The sequence below is a fragment of the Mustela lutreola genome, chromosome 14 (genome assembly GCF_030435805.1).
Source record: "Mustela lutreola isolate mMusLut2 chromosome 14, mMusLut2.pri, whole genome shotgun sequence".
NCBI lineage: Eukaryota > Metazoa > Chordata > Mammalia > Carnivora > Mustelidae > Mustela > Mustela lutreola.
In genome coordinates, this window is record NC_081303.1 from 74,471,002 (window position 1) to 74,490,400 (window position 19,399).

Here is a 19,399-nt window from a genome sequence, read left to right on the forward strand (position 1 = left end):
AGCGGGTCCCCAGCAGAGCGTAGCCCGCCAACCCGGTTAGTGTCCTGGGCCCTCTGTGGCACGTTACTCAAGCTGCTTGAAGCCACACAGATCTATTAGCTTACAGTTCCTGGGGCGGGAAGTTCAGACCGAGTCTGTCCAGGCTAACGTCAAGGTGCCGGTGAGGCTGCACTCCCTCTGGAGGCTCTGGAATGTCGAATTGGCAAGGCTCTAAACTTAAATGGACCATCAGTTTCAAAGAAATAAACTATTTTTCTGGTCCTTATCTCAGAGAGGGAGAATTGTTGTTACTTTTTTTTTTTTTTAAAGATTTTATTTATTTATTTGACAGAGATACAAGTAGGCAGAGAGGCAGGCAGAGAGAGGGGGAAGCAGGCTCCCCACGGAGCGGAGAGCCCGATGCGGGACTCGATCCCAGGACCCCGAGATCATGACCTGAGCCGAAGGCAGAGGCTTGAACCCTCTGAGCCACCCAGGCGCCCTGTTGTTGCTTTTAAACTCACATATTAACTCACAAAATATTATATTTACAATTTATTACTGAAATTTCTTATGGTGGTAAAATATCAGAATTTGCCATTTTCACCATTTCCGAGGATACAGTTCATGGCATTCACCATGTCATGCAGTCACTACACCATCTATTTCCAACATTTTTCTTTTCTTTCTTTCTTCCTTTAAAGATTTTATTTCTGGGGTACCTGGGTGGCTCAGTCATTAAGCGTCTGCCTTCGGATCAAGTCATGATCCTGGGGTCCTGGGATTGAGACCCACATCAGGCTCCCTGCTCAGGGCGAGCCTGCTTCTCCCTCTGCCTGCTGCTGCCCCTGCTGTGCTTGTGCACACGCTCTTTCTGTCAAATAAATAGATAAAATCTTTCTTAAAAAAGTGATTTAAAAATAAAGATTTTGTTTGTGAGAGAGAAAACAGAAGTGGGAAGAAGGAGAGGGAAAAACAGGGCGCCTGAGAGGAGGTTCAGTCCCAGGACCCTGGGATCATGACCTGAGACAAAGGCAGATGCTTGACCAACTGAGCCACCCAGGCGCCCTCCAGCATTTTTCTTCCTTTCTTTTTCTTTCTTTTTTAAAAAATATTTTATTTATTTATTTATTTGTTTGGCAGGCAGAGAGGCAGGCAGAGAGAGGGAGAAGCAGGCTCCCTGCCAAGCAGAGAGCCGGACCTGGGGCTCGATCCCAGGACCCCGATCCTAGGACCATGAGACCATGACCCAAGCTGAAGGCAGAGGCCCAACCCACTGAGCCCCCCAGGCGCCCTGAGCATTTTTCATTCCCCTAAACAGAAACTAACCAGGGGTGCGCCTGGGTGGCTCAGTGGGTTATGCATCCCCCTTCAGCTCAGGTCATGATCCCTGGGTCCTGGGATCGAGCCCCACATCGGACTCCCTGCTCCTGCCTCTCCCACTGCCCCTGCTTCTGTTCCCTCTCTCGCTGTGTCTTTCTCTGTGTCAAATTAATAAATAAAACCTTTTAAAAAAGAAAGAAAAGAAAAAGAAACTAACCATTAAGCAGTAACTCCCCACACCTCAGCCTGTAATGGCTAATGTGCTTTCAGTTTCTGTCGGTTTGCCTGTTGTAGCTGCCCCACGTCAGTAGAACCACACAGTGTTTGTGCTTTTTCTGTCCGGGTTCGTTAGGTGTGTCTTCAGTGTTCGTGCGTGCTCTGGCACGTGTGTGTGGCGTGTGTGGCCGTGTCGCATTCCGTTGTGTGCACGTGCCGCACTTTACGTGCTCACTGGCTGGCGAGCCCTTGGGCTGTGTCTGCCCTTTGGTCCCGTGACCCGTGCTGTTGTGAACCCCGGCGTGGGCGCGGGCGCTCAGGTCCCTGCTTTCATCCCCTTGTGGATGTACTTAGGAGTAGAATTTCTAGATCCTTGTATGTTCAGAGTTTTAAAGAACCACCAGATTTTTCCCCAGGAGCTACGCCACTGTCTGTGGATTCTGCAGTCACTGATTTGAGATCTTGTCTTTGAACGCGTGTGTGTTTTACTTATAAATTTCTTCTGTTGCTTATACCTTATGAGATAAATTTTGGTTGTTTGTATTTTCATTCTTATTAATTTCAAAATATTTTCTAATTTCTCCTTTGATTTCTTTCTTTTTTTTTCTTTTTTTTTAAGATTTAATTTATTTAATTATTTGAGAGAGAGAGAGCACAAGCGGGGGAGTGGAAGAGGGAGAAGTAGTCTCCCCACTGAGCAGGGAGTCTGATGCCGGGCTCAGTCCCAGGACCCCAGGATCATGACCTGAGCCGAAGGCAGAAGCTTAATGCGCCCCTTCGGTCTTTAAATCTGTTAAGACTTACTTTGTGGCTTCATGTCTTACCTGTCTTGCAGAATTTTCTGTGGTCATTTGAGAAAACTTTGTATCTGCTGTTGTTGCCTGGAGTGTTCTGTGTATTTCTGTTAGATCTAATTGTTAAGTCCATGCTGATGCGTGTGGTTGTAACCATCACTGAACTTGGTTGGCGTCTCCAGCTGTTCCTGTACAGCTGTTTCCTCTCTTCAGTCTTCGAATGCTATGTTCCTTTGATGTTTGCTGAGTTTGATTGTTGCCTCTAAGTGAGCTGACTCTTGTCAATATTTGATGTCCTCCTGTGTCTCTTATAACAGTCTTTGACTGCAGGTCTCTGTCTGATACTGTAGTATAGTTAGTGATTCCGCTCTCTCTTGGTTACTGTTTGACCGGAATGTCTTTTTTCCGTCCTTTTCTTGCTTATGTCCTGATCTACAGTGAGTCTCTTGGGGGTTCTGGGGGGCTCGATCGGTTGACTCTTGATTTCAGCTCAGGTCGTGATCTCAGGGTCATGAGCTCGAGCCCCATGTCTGGGTTCTCTCTTTCCCTCTGCCCCTCTCCCTGCTCTCACCTGCAAGGGTGCTTTCTCTCTCTCTAAAATACATAAAGAAAATCTTAAAAAAAAAATAAAGTGAGTCTCTTGTGGACACTGTATAGTTAAATCGTGTTTTTTATCCATTTCGTTTCTCTCTGCCTTTTGTTTGGAGAGTTTAATCTACTTACATTTAACATAATTACCAAGAAGGAAGGACTTACACTTGCCATTTTATTTCCTGTTTGTCTGTAGGTCAGTAATGTAGGACATGAGGTTCAAACCTCATGTGCTTAGTTTCTTTTGTGCTTAGTTGATCTTGTAGTGACATGTTTTGATTCCCTTCAGTCCCTTCTGGGTGTATTCTATAGCTGTTTTCTCCGTGATTACCATGGAAATAACATAGAACTTCCCAAAGATACAACTATGTAATTTGAATTGATACCAAGTTAATTTCAATTATATACAAAATCTGCACTCCCGTAAAGCTCCTATCCCCCTTTTATGTTATTGATGTTACAAATAACATCTTTATTTTTGTGTGCCCAGCCCAGAAACATACATTTATGAGTACTTCTTATACATTTATCTTCTAAATCCTGTTTCCTGTTCTTTTTTCTGTAGTCTATCGTCATGATTGAAGTATAACAGGGTTTTTTGCCTCTTTCTTTCCTAGAAGAAAATGTAAAACATTTTTAAAATAATAAATGATACTTGTAACACCTACATTTGGAAGTTACTTGTTTTTATAAAAGAAGCAAATAAGAAGGCATTAGCAGAGATGATTGAAGAACTCTCCATATGTGATTTGGCCTCTAACGTGGAGTAAAGCCATCAGGCCATCCCTGTGTGTATTTGCGGGAATTATAACTCATGATCTGTTGAAGCTCAGTCTTCCACTTAGGAATGGAGACGGGTTAGGAGGGAGTCCACAGTCCCGTTGACATTTCTGCTCGCTGTCATGGAAGCTTCACTCTGTCCCCTGTCCATGGCCAGGAGAAGTGTGTTTGCTGCGGGCCGCAGCAGGCCGCAGCTGTATTGCTCTGTTCCCCTCTAGTGGTAGTAAAGTGACTTCATTAACAGCTGCTATTTCTGACGAGTGTTCCTTAGTATAGTCCTGACAGGGGTGCCTGGGTGGCTCAGTGGGTTAAGCATCTGCCTTCAGCTCAGTTCCTGATTCCAGGCTGCTGGGATCCAGTCCACATCGGGCTCCTTGCTCAGCAGGGAGCCTGCTTCTCCCTCTGCCTCTCTGCTGCGTGTTTCTGCTCTCTCCCTGACAACTAAGTAAACTAAAAAAAAAAAAAAAAACCTTTATATACAGACCTGACAGGCTTAACAGATAACAAGATTTAATATACTTTAATAAATAGCAAGATCTAAGATGCTTCAAAAAATTATATTCGGGGGGCACCTGGGTGGCTTCATCAGTGAAACATCTGCCTTTGGCTCAGGTTATGATCTCAGAGTCCTGGGATCAAATCCCTTGGCCAGCAACCTGCTCAGCAGGAGAGTCTGCTTCTCCCTCTCCCCGTGTTTGTACTTTCTCACTCTCTCTCTCTCTCTCAAATAAGTAAATTCTTTAAAAAAAAAAATACTGAAAAAATTATATTCTGGAGTATTATTTACCTTAAAAAGGAAGGAAATTTGTAAAGCTTCTATAAAACATAAATATTGCACAAACCCGTGTGTAATAATATTCTGTTACTGTGTAACAAAATTACCACAGTCTTAGCAGTTTAAAACATCACAGACTTATTATCTCACAGATAATTTCCCCAGAATTCCAAGAGTCTGGGCGCTTCAGCCCTGTGTCTCACGGGACTCGAATCAAGATGTCAGCTGAGTCTGCGCTCTCCTCCGACACTCAGCGCTCTCCTCCACACTCGTTAATTTTCCGGTAGTGGCAGAGCTTCCCAAATAACGTTCCGTTGGATATACCGCATAACCCCATTTCATTTGGTCATTTGTCAGTTGGAGAACATTTGAGTTACTTGTACTGTTTTTTAAAAGATTTTGTTTATTTGACAGAGAGTGTACATAAGCAGGGACTCCAAGCTCGCTCCTAGGACCGTGGGCCCATGACCTGGGCCGAAGGCAGATGTTCAACCCACTGAGCCCCCCCAGACGCCCCAGGAGTTCTTTGTACTTTTTTGCTGCCATGATTAATGCTGTTGTAAATATTTTTATACACCCAGACTACGGTTTTATAGCTTCATAATAACTGAGTATGTAGCTGTGGCACAGTTTATCCAATCATGCTGCCCGGAAAAGGACATTTCAGTTGTTCCTAATGGTTCCTGCTATAGATCATGTCAGCCGCGCCTGGGTGGCTGGGTTGAGCGTCTGCCTTCTGCTCAGGTCATGACCCTGAGTCCCAGGATCGAGTCCCGCATCGGGCTCCCTGCTCACTGCAGAGTTTGCTTCTCCCTGTCCCTCAGCCCCTACCTTCCCACCCCCTGTTCCTACTCCCCCACCCCTGCTTGTGCTCTCTCTTGCTCTCTCTCTCTCTCTCCCTCAAATAAAATCTTTTTAAAAAGAGAGAGCAGTAACACGCAGTGAATGACTGTGTCCCCGTGCTGTTTGATGCTCTGGAGATCTGTCCTGGGGTAAGTTCAGAGAAGCAGAATTACCGAATTCAACAGTGAGCCTACATACAATTCTGTAAACATTGACTAATTGTGCTCCCGGTGCAGCTGTGCCCTTCTGCAGTCTTCCTGGACCACAGCCCTAATTATGTTGTCACACTTGTACATTTTTACCCATGAGACAGGTGTGAAATGTTATCTCCAGTGGGTTCTGATTTGCATTTTTCTCATACGTGAAATTGTCGAGTATCTTTTCGTATATGTTCAAGTCTTGATCTTTTTCTATGAATTGTGTATGCTTTTTTTCCCCATTTTTCTCTCAGCTTACTAGTCTTTTCTTTTTCCCCCTTGAAAGGCCCTTGTATGTTAAGGAAATTTGCCCTTTACAAATATGCTTGTCAGTTTGCCATCTGTCTTTTGTGCTTGCCGGTCACACATCTGTGACCATCCCAGTAGCATGTTGTGTTGAACACTGTCGCTTGTGGTAGACTCAGATCAGGAAGTGTGACATCTCTAACCTTCGCTGTTCTGGTTTATCCCAACTTTGGCTAATTCTGGATCCCTTGATATTTTCAGGATCATTTTGTCGATTTCTGCAAATAAGTCAGTGGGGCTTCTGAAAAAATGTATATCAATTGGGGGGTTTTACAGTCCTAACAGTATTAAGTGGTTTTGTTTTTGTTTTTGTTTTTTTAACAAAAGGAGAGAGCGCATGAGTGGTGGTGGGGGTTAGGAGAGGGAGAGAGAGAATCTTTTTTTTTTTTTTTTTTTTTTTAAGATTTTATTTATTTATTTGACAGAAAGGGACAGCAAAAGAGGGAGCACAAGCAGGGGGAGCGGGAGAGAGAGAGAGAGAAGCAGGCTCCCTGCTGAGCGGAGAGCCTGATACGGGGCTCGACCCCAGGACCCTGGGATCATGACCTGAGCCGAAGGCAGACGCTTAACCACTGAGCCACTCAGGGGCCCCAGTATTAAGTATTCTTAACATGTGAATTTTTTCTAGTTATTTAATCATTTGAAATCTCTTTCAACAATGTTTTTAGTTTTCAGTGTTCACTTAAGCACTTTTTCTATTAAGCATTTCCTAATCGTTTCATTCTTTCGAGGCTTGTAAATGGAATTTTTTTTTTAAGATTTGATTTATTTGAGAGAGAGAGCATGAGCCAGGGAGAGAAGCAGAAGGAGAGGGAGAAGAAGACTCCCTACTGAGCAGGGAGCCCGATTCAGGGCTCAACCCCAGGACACCGAGATCACCACCCAAGCCGAAGGCAGACGCTTAACTGACTGAGCTACCCAGGACCCCATTAATGGAATTTTTTTTTCATTTTTGGATACTTACTGCTAGTGAATAGAAATATACAATCGAGTTTTGTATATTGGTCGTATCCTACAATCTTGGAACCTTACTTAACTCAATTATTAATCCTAAGAGCATTTTAGTGGATTCTGTCATTTGTGGACTTTGCTTATAATGATTGTTTTTATTCACACGAAGTTTATAATGCTTTGTGTTTTAATTTTCTGTTTTTATCATGTTTCTAGATTTTTTTTTAAATTTTGTTTGTTTGTTTAAGTAAACTCTGTACCCGACATGAAGGTCAAACTCATGACCTAGAGGTCAAGGCTTGTGCGCCTCTCTGACTGAGCCCGCCAGGTGCCTTATGTTTCTGGGGTTTTGAGTCAAACTTGAATGAGCTTTCCCACGTCCTGGTTTTAAAGAAGTTAAGAAATTTAACTTTTTTTTTCTTCTAATAATTTTTTTCTCTTTAAGTATGCTCTGCACCCAGTGTGGGCCTCGAGCGTGTGACCCAGAGATGAGGGTCACGCGCTCTTGGGGCTCACCCTGCCAGGCTCCCCGCTCAGGTTGATTGTTTGATGTTGGTTTGCACATCTGGTGCCCTGGTCTGTACAGTCCGGTCAGGTCTGTCAAATCCAGCGAGGCTGTGTCATCCCTGGCTAACCCAAAGAAGGAAGTTAGTAGTTCCTGATGCGGGCTGTGTCAGTTACCGTGCTGAGCACGTTCCGTGTGTTACCATACTTCATCCGGTCCACTGTGCTCGATTAAATACTTAAGTACATTTGATTGTAAAATACAGTTGACTTGTCTGGAACATGTGATTAATTCCTATTTAAATGGAATGCTTGTTCCCGATAAACATGTATATTTTGACATTATGTATTTCATGAGATAAAACATTAGGGCTGGTCAAGTTTACGTAGTAACCTGAGAATGGGATCTTTTTTATTTTGTTTGCAAATGTGTCGTGCTCCTCGGTGCTCTTAAGTTTCAAGGTAAGATGGTTTTAACAGGAAGGTTAGAGACCGAGGGCACAACAGAGGGTAGGAACGCTGCCCTGCTGCTGTGCGTGACAGGGCCTCTCGGGGCTTCATTCATGCCCCTGCTGTCCTCAGGCTTTGTGCAGAAATATTTTAGCCGGGTACAATTGTAGTTCACCTTTGAATAGGTAATGGGATTTTCCTTGGACTGAGATTCCGGAAGTCTCCCTGTGGGTAGCTGTGCTGTAAAATCATGTAAATTCACGTTAATCTAAACAAAATAAAATCCGTAAGATAACAGTTAGAGAAAGTAGTATTTGCTGGTCGAGTGTGTTGAGAGAAATGTTCACATCGTCAGCAAAGTTGTTTACGAAATGAGTATTCTCAAAAATTTAACTGCATGAGGCATACAGAGTAGATCGTATGGGGAGAAAGAGGCTAGAGTCACACGGTTCTTAAATCCGGTGAAGGATGTACAGGAAGCTGTGGTACGAGAACTCGTCCCAAATCCCAGTTCCGCCACTGACTGGGTGTGTGCATTCGGGCCTGTTCCGGAGCCTGGGTCCTCAGGGTCCTCAGCGAAACAGGGGCGCTGATGAAGACACCTGTTTCGTAGCGCGGTAGAGGATTACTTGGTTGACAGATAGGAAGTAAGCCATGCGTTTTTACGATGCCTTATTCCATTGTCACTAAGTGTGGCCTCAGATGAAATTAACTGCACCAAGACGCTCGCGCCCTCCTGCAGACAGCGATCGGCGCTGGTCTGGGCTGTCGTTCCCCCACCGAGATATCTTCTCAGACACTTACTTCCTGCATCCCATCCAGAAGACCCTCTGCGGCCTCGTGTGACCTGTTTTCTTGTCTTTCCGCCAGTTACACTGCACTGGAGAGAGCCGGGGAGGGGGCGGAGGCGGAGGGGAGGCAGAGGGAACGGATCTCAAACAGGCGCCCCTGCTGAGCGCTGAGCGGACCGGGACGTGGGGCTCCATCCCGTCACCCTGCGGTCACCCTGCGATCCGGCCTGAGCTGAAACCAGGAGTCAGACGCTTAACCCACTGAGGCACCAGGCGCTCCTTATTAAACTCCTTAATCTGTTCGTTCCTCTGACCCACAACATCCGATTATTTCCCCCAAATTCTCTGTCCTTTTCTCTCAGCACTTGGCCTAGGTGTTTGCCCTACGTGGTAAAAGCTACTTTCCTCCTTCCCATATACGTGACAGATCCCACTCATTCTTTCAGATCTTATTCAAAGTCTGAAATGTTTTCTCATTAGGTAAAAGTATCCTTAATTCTCCTCTAGTTGAAATTAGTTTTACTTCTCTTTTTCCACTAGTAAAGCTTAGTATAAGCACCTTATGAGCTATGAGTTTAATTGCGTTCTGAGAGGTAACCTGGGCATGTTTGCTTCCATAAACTTCTTTAGGCCATGAGTTCACTTTGTTTGTCTTAGAGAAATCTTTTAGAACCTACTGGTTTCTAAAATATATTTTAAAAGAAAAGGAATAGAACTAAGTGCCTGAATTCCTAAAATATAATACATAGGACTTAAAATCTTAGAAAAATTTTAAAGTCTTAGAGTAGTATCTGCCCTTTTACTTGGCAAAAAATGTGTAAGTAAATTATTTCAGTTTGTGCTTTTTCAATTCACCAAAGAAATACATTCCAAAATGTAGTAAATGCAAAATTTTGCTCAAAAGTTTGTGTTGTGGATGTGTGTAAAAAAAAAAAAAAAGAACCAGTTTCTGTGAACTATTATTACAATTTGTGTGCCTCCCTTTACATTTACAGAGAACTTTTAAGTAAATTGTCATTTAGATCAATTATATTTAAATTCGTTTGTCATTGTCCTAAACTCCTGGAGGTTTGAAGCAAAGCAGTCATTCAAATATGTTCTCTTACGTTTTCTACGAGAACAGTCTTTTGATCTAACTCAATACAGTTTTTCGTTACCTTTTGCCATGGTTTTGGTCCTATCTTTCCTGTAGTTATTTGGTGTTAAAAAAGTTTATTTAAGGGCGCCTGGGTGGCTCAGTGGGTTAAGCCGCTGCCTTCGGCTCAGGTCATGATCTCAGGGTCCTGGGATCGAGTCCCACATCGGGCTCTCTGCTCAGCAGGAGGCCTGCTTCCCTTCCTCTCTCTCTGCCTGCCTCTCTGCCTACTTGTGATCTCTCTCTGTCAAATAAATAAATAAAATCTTTAAAAAAAAAAAAAAAAGTTTATTTAAGGGCGCCTGGGTGGCTTTGTTGTTAAGCGTCTGCCTTCGGCTCAGGTCATGACTCCAGGGTCCCGGGATCCAGCCCCGCATGTGGCTCCCTGCTCGGCGGGAAGCCTGCTTCTCCGGCTCCCACTCCCCCTGCTTGTGTTCCTTCTCACTATCTCTGCTTCTGTCAAATAAATAAAATATTATTTTTTAGTCTCTTTTTTTTTAAGATTTTATTTATTTACTTGACAGAGATCACAAGTAGGCAGAGCAGCAGGTGTAGGGGGGCGCGGAGGCAGCTCCTCACCCAGCAGAAAGCCCGATGCGGGGCTCAATCCCAGGACCCTGGGATCATGACCTGAGCCGAAGGCAGAGGCTTTAACCCACTGAGCCACCAGGTGCCCCAATAAATAAAATCTTTTTTTTAAAAAAGTTTATTTAAACACTTACCTCAATAAATTCTATTACCTGAGTAAATTAGATTGTTGTACAAAAATTAGGATTTTCCCTACATCATGTACTTATTCCCTATTTTTATGGATAGTCTGTGTTACCTTCGTAGATGATCACAGGATTGTACAGAAACACTGTGGCCCTCCCATCCAGACGCTCGGGGGGTCATAATCCGCCACTTCTCTGCTTCCCTCCCCTCACGTGTGTCTCTGTCACGCACACCCACACCTTCTCCTCTGTGCTCGGTGGTAAGTCACACATTCTGACAACGTTACTCGTAAATATTTCCTTCCGTGTTTCCTAAGACCAAAAGACATTTTCTCGTATAAAGAGGATAACAGATTCTAAATTCAGGATCGTCAACGTCGCTGCTGTACTTTCCCCAGCGCACAGCTCCTCCCCAGCCGGGCCCAGCGCTCGGCGCCGTCATGGCGCAGCCAGCGGCTTCGGGCGGCCGTGCGCAGTCCGGGGACACCCTGTGCGGGCTCGCTCGTTCTTGCACTTGGGACCGTGCTTCTGCCTGTCTTTGTCCTTCATCAGACTGGCGCCTTTGAAGGGGACAGAAGAGTTGTTTCCTAAGAGGTCCTTAAGTTTGAGTTTTCCTGATGTTTCTTTACGAATAGATGAGGTTTGTGCAGCCGGAGTGCCACCAGCACCGTGACGGGTCCTTCTCCGCGAAGCAGGAAGCGTCGAGTGTCGCTGTGCCGCGCCGCTGCTCGTTGCACGTGCGTTCTCTGACGTTTGCAGAGATGCCTCAAAAGTATGTGCTGGTACTTTCACACTTTCTCCCAGCCATCTTAGCGTCTCTATCTGATTTCTGGACTGTACGTTCTTTTTCTAGATCGAAACATAATTGACATGTAAAATGCTGGTTTCAGGTGTATAATGCCTTGATTCGGCTTGTGTAAATACTGTGAATCCGTCGCCACAGTTAGCCCCGCCACCACACATTCCAACACTTTGTCTCTTGCGGTAAGAACTTCTAAGACCCGCAGCACCGCTTGCTGCGGCCGCACTGGGCGCCACGTCCCCGGGAATGGCCAGTCTCAGGCCCGGAGGCTTGTTCCTCCTGCATTTCCACTGTCCTGCGTCTCACCCAGGCCGCAGTTCCCGCTCTGGCGACCACTAGTCTGTTGTTTGTATCCGTGAGCTTGGGATTTTGTTGTTCTCGAAGTTGCCACGTAGGCAGTGGGCCGTAGGGTGTTTGTCCTTCGCTCTCCTTTCCTGCCACGTGACGCTCCCATCCGTGCCCTCACGCGTGGCGGGACAGCTTGGTTTGTGCGGACGCACTGCAGGGACAGAGAAGGGGAGAGGCTTTTTCTTTTTTTAAAGATTTATTTGGGGAAAAGAACTATTTATTCGAGAGGATAAGGGAAAGGAGCAGAGGGAGAGAGGGACAGAGAGTCTCAAGCACACTCCATGACCCTGAGGTCACAGCCTGAGCGGAAACCAGATCCGGTCAGTCGCTCAGCCGACTGCGCCAGTCCAGCGGGCCAGGACGTCCTTTGGTTTATGACTCAATAGCCTTCTTGTGTGTGCGCGCGTGTGTGCGCGCGTGTGTGCGCGCGTACACGCGTCCCCTTCATGCTCTCAGCCGCCGGCACACGCCGCGCTGTTCCCACGTTTGCGCCGCCGCAGGGAGCGGTCCAGCAGCCGCGGGCGCCGCCGGCGGCTCGTGCTGCCTTGGGGTCTCGACAGCACCCGGAGCCGGGACTGCTGGGTCCCGCGCGGCCCTTGGAGGAACCCCCACGCCGTGCTTCATCAGGCACGCGCCGGTTTGCCCCCGGCACAGCACAAGCGTCTGCTCTTCTCCACATCGTCCAGACACTTCTTGGTTTTCGGCGTAGCCTGTCTAGCAAGCACGAGATGCTCCCTCGTTTTGATTGGCATTTCCGTCATAATTCTGGCTGTTGAGCCCCCGTTTTCCACGGCGGAGGCCGTTTGTGTGCCGTCTTTGACACTCGGACACGGTGCCCAGTTTTCAGTTGGATCGTTGGTTTTATTGAGCCAACGTCAATAAAGAGAGTCGGCTTGAGACTCTCTGTCCCTCTCCCCCTACTGGGTACTCTCTCTCTCTCTGATTGATTGATTGATTGATTGATAAGATAGATAAATAAATCTTTTTTAAAATTTCACAGCTGTGTTCACAGTTATTTGGTTTTGTTTTGTTTTGTTTTTAATGAGAAAAGTGGTTTGTGGATATGAAGAGAGCGACCTCTCATCTTTCCTTTTCTTCTTTGAAGCTGTTCCCAAGCTCTTTGCCAGTGTTGCAACCACTCGGCATGACCGCATTGACCGCATCCACATTCTTGGCCTCGTCTGTACCCCTTCAGCCTCCTTTGATTCCTCCTCCTTCGCGGTCCCATTCCGGTGTGACCGGCTCCCAGACTTCCCCCCTGCCTGGTCGTCCCGTTTCCTCGTTCCTGTCCCTGCCAAGGCCCGGGGACACTTAACACTGAGCTGAACATCACTTCCTCAGAAGAGCCGCTGTTACTCTCTGTTCAGAGAGAGTAATTATTTTAATTATTTTAATAAATTATTTTAATTATAGGCCTACCATTTTCCATTTTCTGAATTTTTTCCTATTTTCTTAGTTTTTCTTACCTACGTATTGTCTTTGCACCTAAGAACAGTGTAAACTGTCTTATCCGTTACCGTCTTAGCACGCAGAACAGGACTTGAGGTGCACCTGGGTGGCTCAGCTGGCAAAGCATCTGTCTTTGCTCAGGTCCTGAGCGCAGAGCTGGGATCGAGCCCCTTGCCAGTCTCCCTGTCCGCGGAGAGCCTGCTTCTCCCTTTCTCCCCCTCCACCCCGCCCCGCTTATGCACGCACACACTCGCGCTCTCGCTCAAATAAATAAAATCTTCTTTAAGATTTTAAAATGTTTTCTAAGGTTTTATTTATTTATTTGACAGAGACAGAGAGAGATCACAAGTGGGCAGAGAGACAGGCAGAGGAGGAAGTAGACTCCCCGCTGAGCAGAGAGCCAGGTGCGGGGCTCGATCCCAGGACCTTGACACCGTGACCTGAGCTGAAGGCGGAGGCTTAACCCACTGAGCCACCCAGGCGCCCCAAATAAATAAAATCTTTAAAAAAAAAAAAAAAAAAAAAAGACAGGACCCGGACTTAGTGAGTGCTCAGTAATTGTTGAACAAATAAATGAATGATCTAGTAGAAGGAACCAGTGTTCAAATTTAAGAACTTCAGGTTCTACAAATAACTTACTTTTGGGAGCCTCAGTTTTCTTACCTACAAAATATGTATTACTAGAGCTGCTTGTAACAAGATAGACTTGTTTTTAAAAAAGCAGTATGGGGGCGCCTGGGTGACTCAGTGGGTTAAAGCCTCTGCCTTCAGCTCAGGTCATGATCCCAGGGTCCTGGGATCCAGCCCCGCATCGGGCTCTTTGCTCAGCGGGGAGCCTGCTTCCTCCTCTCTCTCTCTGCCTGCCTCTCTGCCTACTTATGATTTCTCCCTCTCTGTCAAATAAAAAAAAAAATCTGAGACAGCAGTATGTTGTGATTCACAGGGGAAAGAAATACATCAGCCTTATTTGTTGGAACTTAAAGGCAAAATAAAATCCGAGTAGACTAAGTGAGGCTCTTCGGCAACGCTTTTTTCTTTTTCTTCGTTTCCTTTTTATTTCTTTTTCTTTTTCCCCTTTTATGTATTTGTGAAATGTCTCACGACTAATGTCATACCAAATATCAGAAGCACAGACCAGTCAGACAGACAAGTCGGAGACGTGCGTCTGTGGAGATGTTGCAGAGTAGAAAAAAAGAACAGTGAGGAGGAGCCGCGCAGGAAACTGGGGTTTTCGCCTTAAATCTCCTTCGTAGCTACTAAAATGACGGCAAGTCATTTGAGCTCATAGAGCATCTGTTTTCAGATCTGTAAACTAGAGCTAACATCTCTTCTTACCTACTTCATAGGATTGATATAAATGATCATGTGTGAAAGTACTGCCTAAACTATAAGTCTTCAGGCGGCCTGGCTGGCTCAGTTGACGGAGCTTGCAACTCTTGATCCCAGGGTTGTAGGTTCAAGCCCCACATTGGGTATTGAGCTTACTTAAAAAATTTTAAAAAAAAAAAAACAAAAAAAAAAAAATAGAGACACCTCGGTGGCTCAGTTGGTTAAATGTCCAACTCTTGATTTCAGCTCAGGTCGTGATCTTGGGTCATATGATCAACCCGAGAGTCAGGCTCTGCACTCGGTGGGGAGTCTGCTTGTCCCTCTCCCTGTGCTCCCCCCTCCCCTGGCTCATGTGCTCTCTCTCTCTCTCAAATGAATAAATGAGTAAAATCTTAGAAAAATAAAAAATTTTGAAAATAATACATACATACGTGCCATAATTATGGGCCAAGTGTAAGGTCATTATTACGATCAGATCTGAAACTTCGATGCCTCTTGCAAAACTGCTGGAAATGCTAACAGGGCTCTTTTTTATGTGTAATTCCTAAAAGACAAGTTCAAAAATATAGATTCTAAAAATACGTGAATGTATTTTATATCGCTCCCCCCCAAAAATATGCATTTAAAATTTAAGCCACTGTTAAAACAAATACTTTTTAAGATTGTATTTATTTATTTGACGAGAGAGAGCACAAACAGGGGGAGCAGGAGAGGTAGGGGGAGAAGGCAGACTCCCCATCGAGCTAGGAGCCTAGTGCAGGACTCAATCCTAGGACCCGGGGATAATGACTAAGCTGAAGGCAGCGGCTTAAGCGACTGAGCCACCGGGAGTCACAAAACAAAAACTCTTGATGGGGGTCTGTTTTCTTTGTTTGGCCACAGGAGGAGATTCCATCGCCTCTGATAACTTCCATTCTTTTCCTGTCACAGCCCAAAGAGCCGGTTGATCCAGTTAAAGAAAGAGAAGCTGGAATACTGTCCTGGCGAGCACGAGTACGGACTGTTCCCAGCCCCCATTCATGTCGGTGAGTGCTCCGGAGAGACCATACGGTGCTCGGAAGAAATGGCATTTCTTGAGTTGGGATGAAGTGTTTCCATGTTCCTATTATTTCTGCATCTCCGGTGGGGTTGAGCTCTTTCTTTACCGTTTAATTTATCCTCACTCTGAAGAATTCTGCAAATTCTTTGTTCTCTGGGAGTCACAATGACATACATCTTTCTTACTCAAGTTTCAGTAATAAAAAACACTACTTTGTCTGTAGCATTTGATCCCGAGGATGTCACCTGGGAAAGCGCAGCTGTTCACTGCTTCAGTCTCAGAGGTTTCCATGTTCAGAAAGACGTGATCATGGATACGTAATAATCATCGGAAGAGATCCCACCACTTTCCTAATCATTTATCTGCCTGCAAGTTGAGCAGGGTTTATCCTTCTGTTCATTTTGGGGGGGAAATCTCAAGGCTTTGTTTAGCATCGGGGTAACAGTACCTCCTGAGATCTGCCGTTGGGCTTACCAGATCAGTAACCAGTACCTGGAAGTCATCCTGGGTCCCTCCCGCTCTCCCAGAGCTGCATCCAGTCCGCACCCCCAAGTTCGGCTGTTGCCGTCCGGGCAGTTCGTCCCGCTTGTCTACAGGTCCTGTTGTCACTCTCAGGTGCGTCCCGCACGTGACTTCGGCTCCGACTACCGCAGCGGCCTTCTGACACCTGTGTCGGTTCCATTCCTGCTCCTTCCACTTCGCTCCCCACACAGTAAGAAAAGAAATCTTACAACTGAAACTAGGTTATACTTAAAACCTTGCAGTGTCTTACTGTTAAACAGTAACTTCCTTACTATAGCTTTTAAGAGTAACCTTGTCCCAGGGGTGCCTGGGTGGCTCAGTTGGTTAAACATCTGACTCATGATTTTGGCTCAGATCATGATCTCAGGGGCCTGGGATCAAGCCCCTCATCAGGCTCTATACTCAGCGGGGAATCTGCTTTAGAATTCTCTCTCCTTCTGTCCCTACCCCCCAATAAATAAACAAATATTTTAAAGGCAAAAAAAAAAAAAAGATGACTTGGTGCCTACAAACCCACCCCTCCCCGTCACCCCTGTCCCTCTGTTCCCGTTTCTCCCTAAGCTGCCATGTGCGGTCTTGCTGGTTTCTCTCAGGTCCTGGAACAGACTAAGGCCTTCCCCACCAGCGTGCCAGTATATGCTTGTTACTCGCACTGTCTGAAAACTGTTCTACTCTCCCGTGGTTGGCTTCTTGTCCTTCAAGGACGAGTTTAATGTCCGTATCCACGAGATGTCATTTTCTTTAAAATTGTTCTCCTGATTGTCACTCCACAGAGGGCCCCTCCCTTTACTCTGTATCGCAGCCTCCTGTCCATTCCTTTCTGTAGCCCGTGATTGCTCTGTTTCCCGTTCGTTGTCTGTCTCCCTCATTAGATTGTAAGCTCCAAGTGCAGGATCATTTGACTCCCTTACTCTCCTTCTATTTCCTAGTGCCTGGTTCATAATAGAAGTTTACCCAGTGCACGTACAAATGAAAGAGGCGGAGGAGAACCCAGGATGACCTGTTGAATAGGCCGTGACGGGGTCCGCCTCCTTACGCAGAGGATGTGGACCCTGTACGCTGCGGCGTCCTCTTACACTACGACTCCCGGTGCTTGTGACTGTGGGACTCCTCTGTGCTGGGGTGATCAGATCCCCTGTTTCTCCCCAGAGGACCCAGCACCAGCAGTGTATTTAAAGGAGCGAGCATAGACGACACATTCTGCAGTAAGGATTAGTTTGCTTTAATTATTCTGTACTGGGGGGAAGGAGAGTGGTTTAACTCCAACATGAAGTTCCAAGGGTTAGTTCTCTTACCTTAATGAGGGTAAGAGTAAGTTCCACATTCTCTGGGATTACTGCCAAGGCTCTTCTGAACGAGCGTTCTGTTACGTGATGTCATAGCCCGGAAGCAGAGTCTCGGCAGATTTAGCAGTTTTCTTGAATCTGATGATGATAAACAGGCTTAGAAAAGAAGTCATTTAAAAGACCCACTTAAAGGAAGACATGATCATTTTGGTCTTCCTGGTTTTGTCCTGGCTGGGTTCTACCCTGAGTCTTGGACGGAAGCTGCCCGAGGGGATGGGAGTGGCGGCCCGCGCCAGGGAGGACAGGAATGGTGACGGCCGGGTCCTCCCCGCCCCGGTACAGCTAGAGGTGAAGAGGTGCGGACTAGGAATCCCTGGATTTAAGATAAAAATTTTATCTCCACATCCCCATTTTAATGTCACACTAAGACTGATTCGTACTCCGTGGTCTTCAAAGTGAGTAAATAATGGAAAAACCTATCCAAGTCTAGGGGATCTTTTTCCCTCTGAAATAGGGTTTAAAATCAGGCTGCTGGAGGACAGATTTTTTTTTTCCTGGACAGTGCTATTTGGTTGTTCAAATAATATTTTATGATTAGGCTAGAAGTGAGCCGCTCAGTTATTCTGAACTGGTCCTTTCCATTATCATGTAAGTAATGAGTCAGGCGGACCTGGGTTTGTCTGTGTCTTCGCTGTGTGAGTTACGTGAGTAAAGTGGTCGTATAAAAAAAAACAATAATGCATCTTACCACTGATAAGAGTCAGAATCAACAGGGGCGCCTGGGTGGCTCAGTGGGTTAAGCCGCTGCCTTTGGCTCAGGTCATGATCTCAGGGTCCTGGGATCGAGTCCTGCATCGAGCCCCATATCGGGCTCTCTGCTCGGCAGGGAGCCTGTTTCCCCCTCTCTCTCTCTCTGCCTGCCTCTCTGCCTACTTGTGATCTCTGTCAAATAAATAAATAAAATCTTTAAAAAAAAAAAAAAAGAGTCAGAATCAACAAACAAAATCATATTTATTCTTAAACATTTAACTAAGGGAATCAAGGTTCTTTATCATTAGAGAAGTACATTTCAAGTAAAATTTTACTTTTCATAATACTTATCAAAATGTATATTGTACCCTTAAATTTATAGTCAATTGATTTTTGATGAGAGTGCCGTGACAGTCGAATGAGGAGCCCATGATGTTTCTAGTAGGTAGTTCTTTGGTAACTGGATATACACATACAAAAGGTTGCAGTTGGACCCTTGCCTCACACCATATAAAAAAATGTACTCAAAATGGATCATCAGCCTTGGGGCACCTGGGTGGCCCAGTGGGTTAAGGCCTCTGCCTTCAGCTCAGGTCATGATCCCAAGGTCCTGGGATCAAGCTCCGCATCGGGCTCTCTGCTCAGCGGGGAGCCTGCTTCCCCCTCTCTCTCTCTGCCTCCCTTTCTGCCTATTTGTGATCTCTGTCAAATAAATAAATAAAATCTTTAAAAAAAAAATGGATCATCAGCCTAAATATAACAGCTAAACCTATAAAACTCTTGAAGAAAACATAGGAGGAAATCTTCATGACCTTGGATCGGGCAATAATTTCTTAGCTATAACACCAAAATCCTATGCAACAAAAGAAAAAGACAAATTGAACTTGGTCAATATTTAAAATTTCTGTGCTTCAAAAAACACCCTCAGGAAAATAAAAAAACAATGCACAGAATGGAGAAATGTTTGCAAATTGTGTATCAAGAGACTTGTATCCAGAAACCCAGACTTATAAGGAACTGTTGAGACTCATTAGTTTAAAGCCAAATAACACAATTTAAGTGGGTAAATTATTTGAATAGACATTTCTCCGAAAGAGTTACACCCATGACCGGTACACACGTGACAAAATGCTCAGCGTCATTAGTCATTGTGGAAGTGGCATCAAAACAGCAATGAGAGACCCTCGCACACCCGCTAGGGTGGCTTTAATTAAAGGATTGATGCACAATGTGAAGAAATTCGAAACCTCAGACATTGTTGTTGAGAATGTGAAGTGGTATAACCCTCTTTGGAAAACATTTTGGCAGTTCCTCAAGAAGTTACCATATGACCCAGCAGTTGTGCTGGTAAGCATCTGCCCAGTAGAACGGAACACATCATGTCCCACAAGAACTTAGAGATGTTCGTAACAGCAGCATTCGTAGTAGCCGACAGGTGGAAGCGAGTTTCCCACAGTGGATAATGGATTAACAGAATGTGGTCTGTGCTCACCATGGGGTGCTCTTGGGCAGTACCCAGAAATGAG

General features: G+C 45.5%; 1 protein-coding gene across 1 annotated transcript in view; it reads left to right on the top strand.

Moving 5' to 3' along the window:
• ASH1L (ASH1 like histone lysine methyltransferase) overlaps positions 1-19,399 on the top strand; it is a 168,684-nt gene that overhangs the window by 98,337 nt on the left and 50,948 nt on the right. The window contains exon 7 of the mRNA XM_059146914.1: positions 15,207-15,301. Coding sequence (XP_059002897.1) covers positions 15,207-15,301 — 95 coding nt within the window. The remainder of the gene's footprint in view (positions 1-15,206; positions 15,302-19,399) is intronic.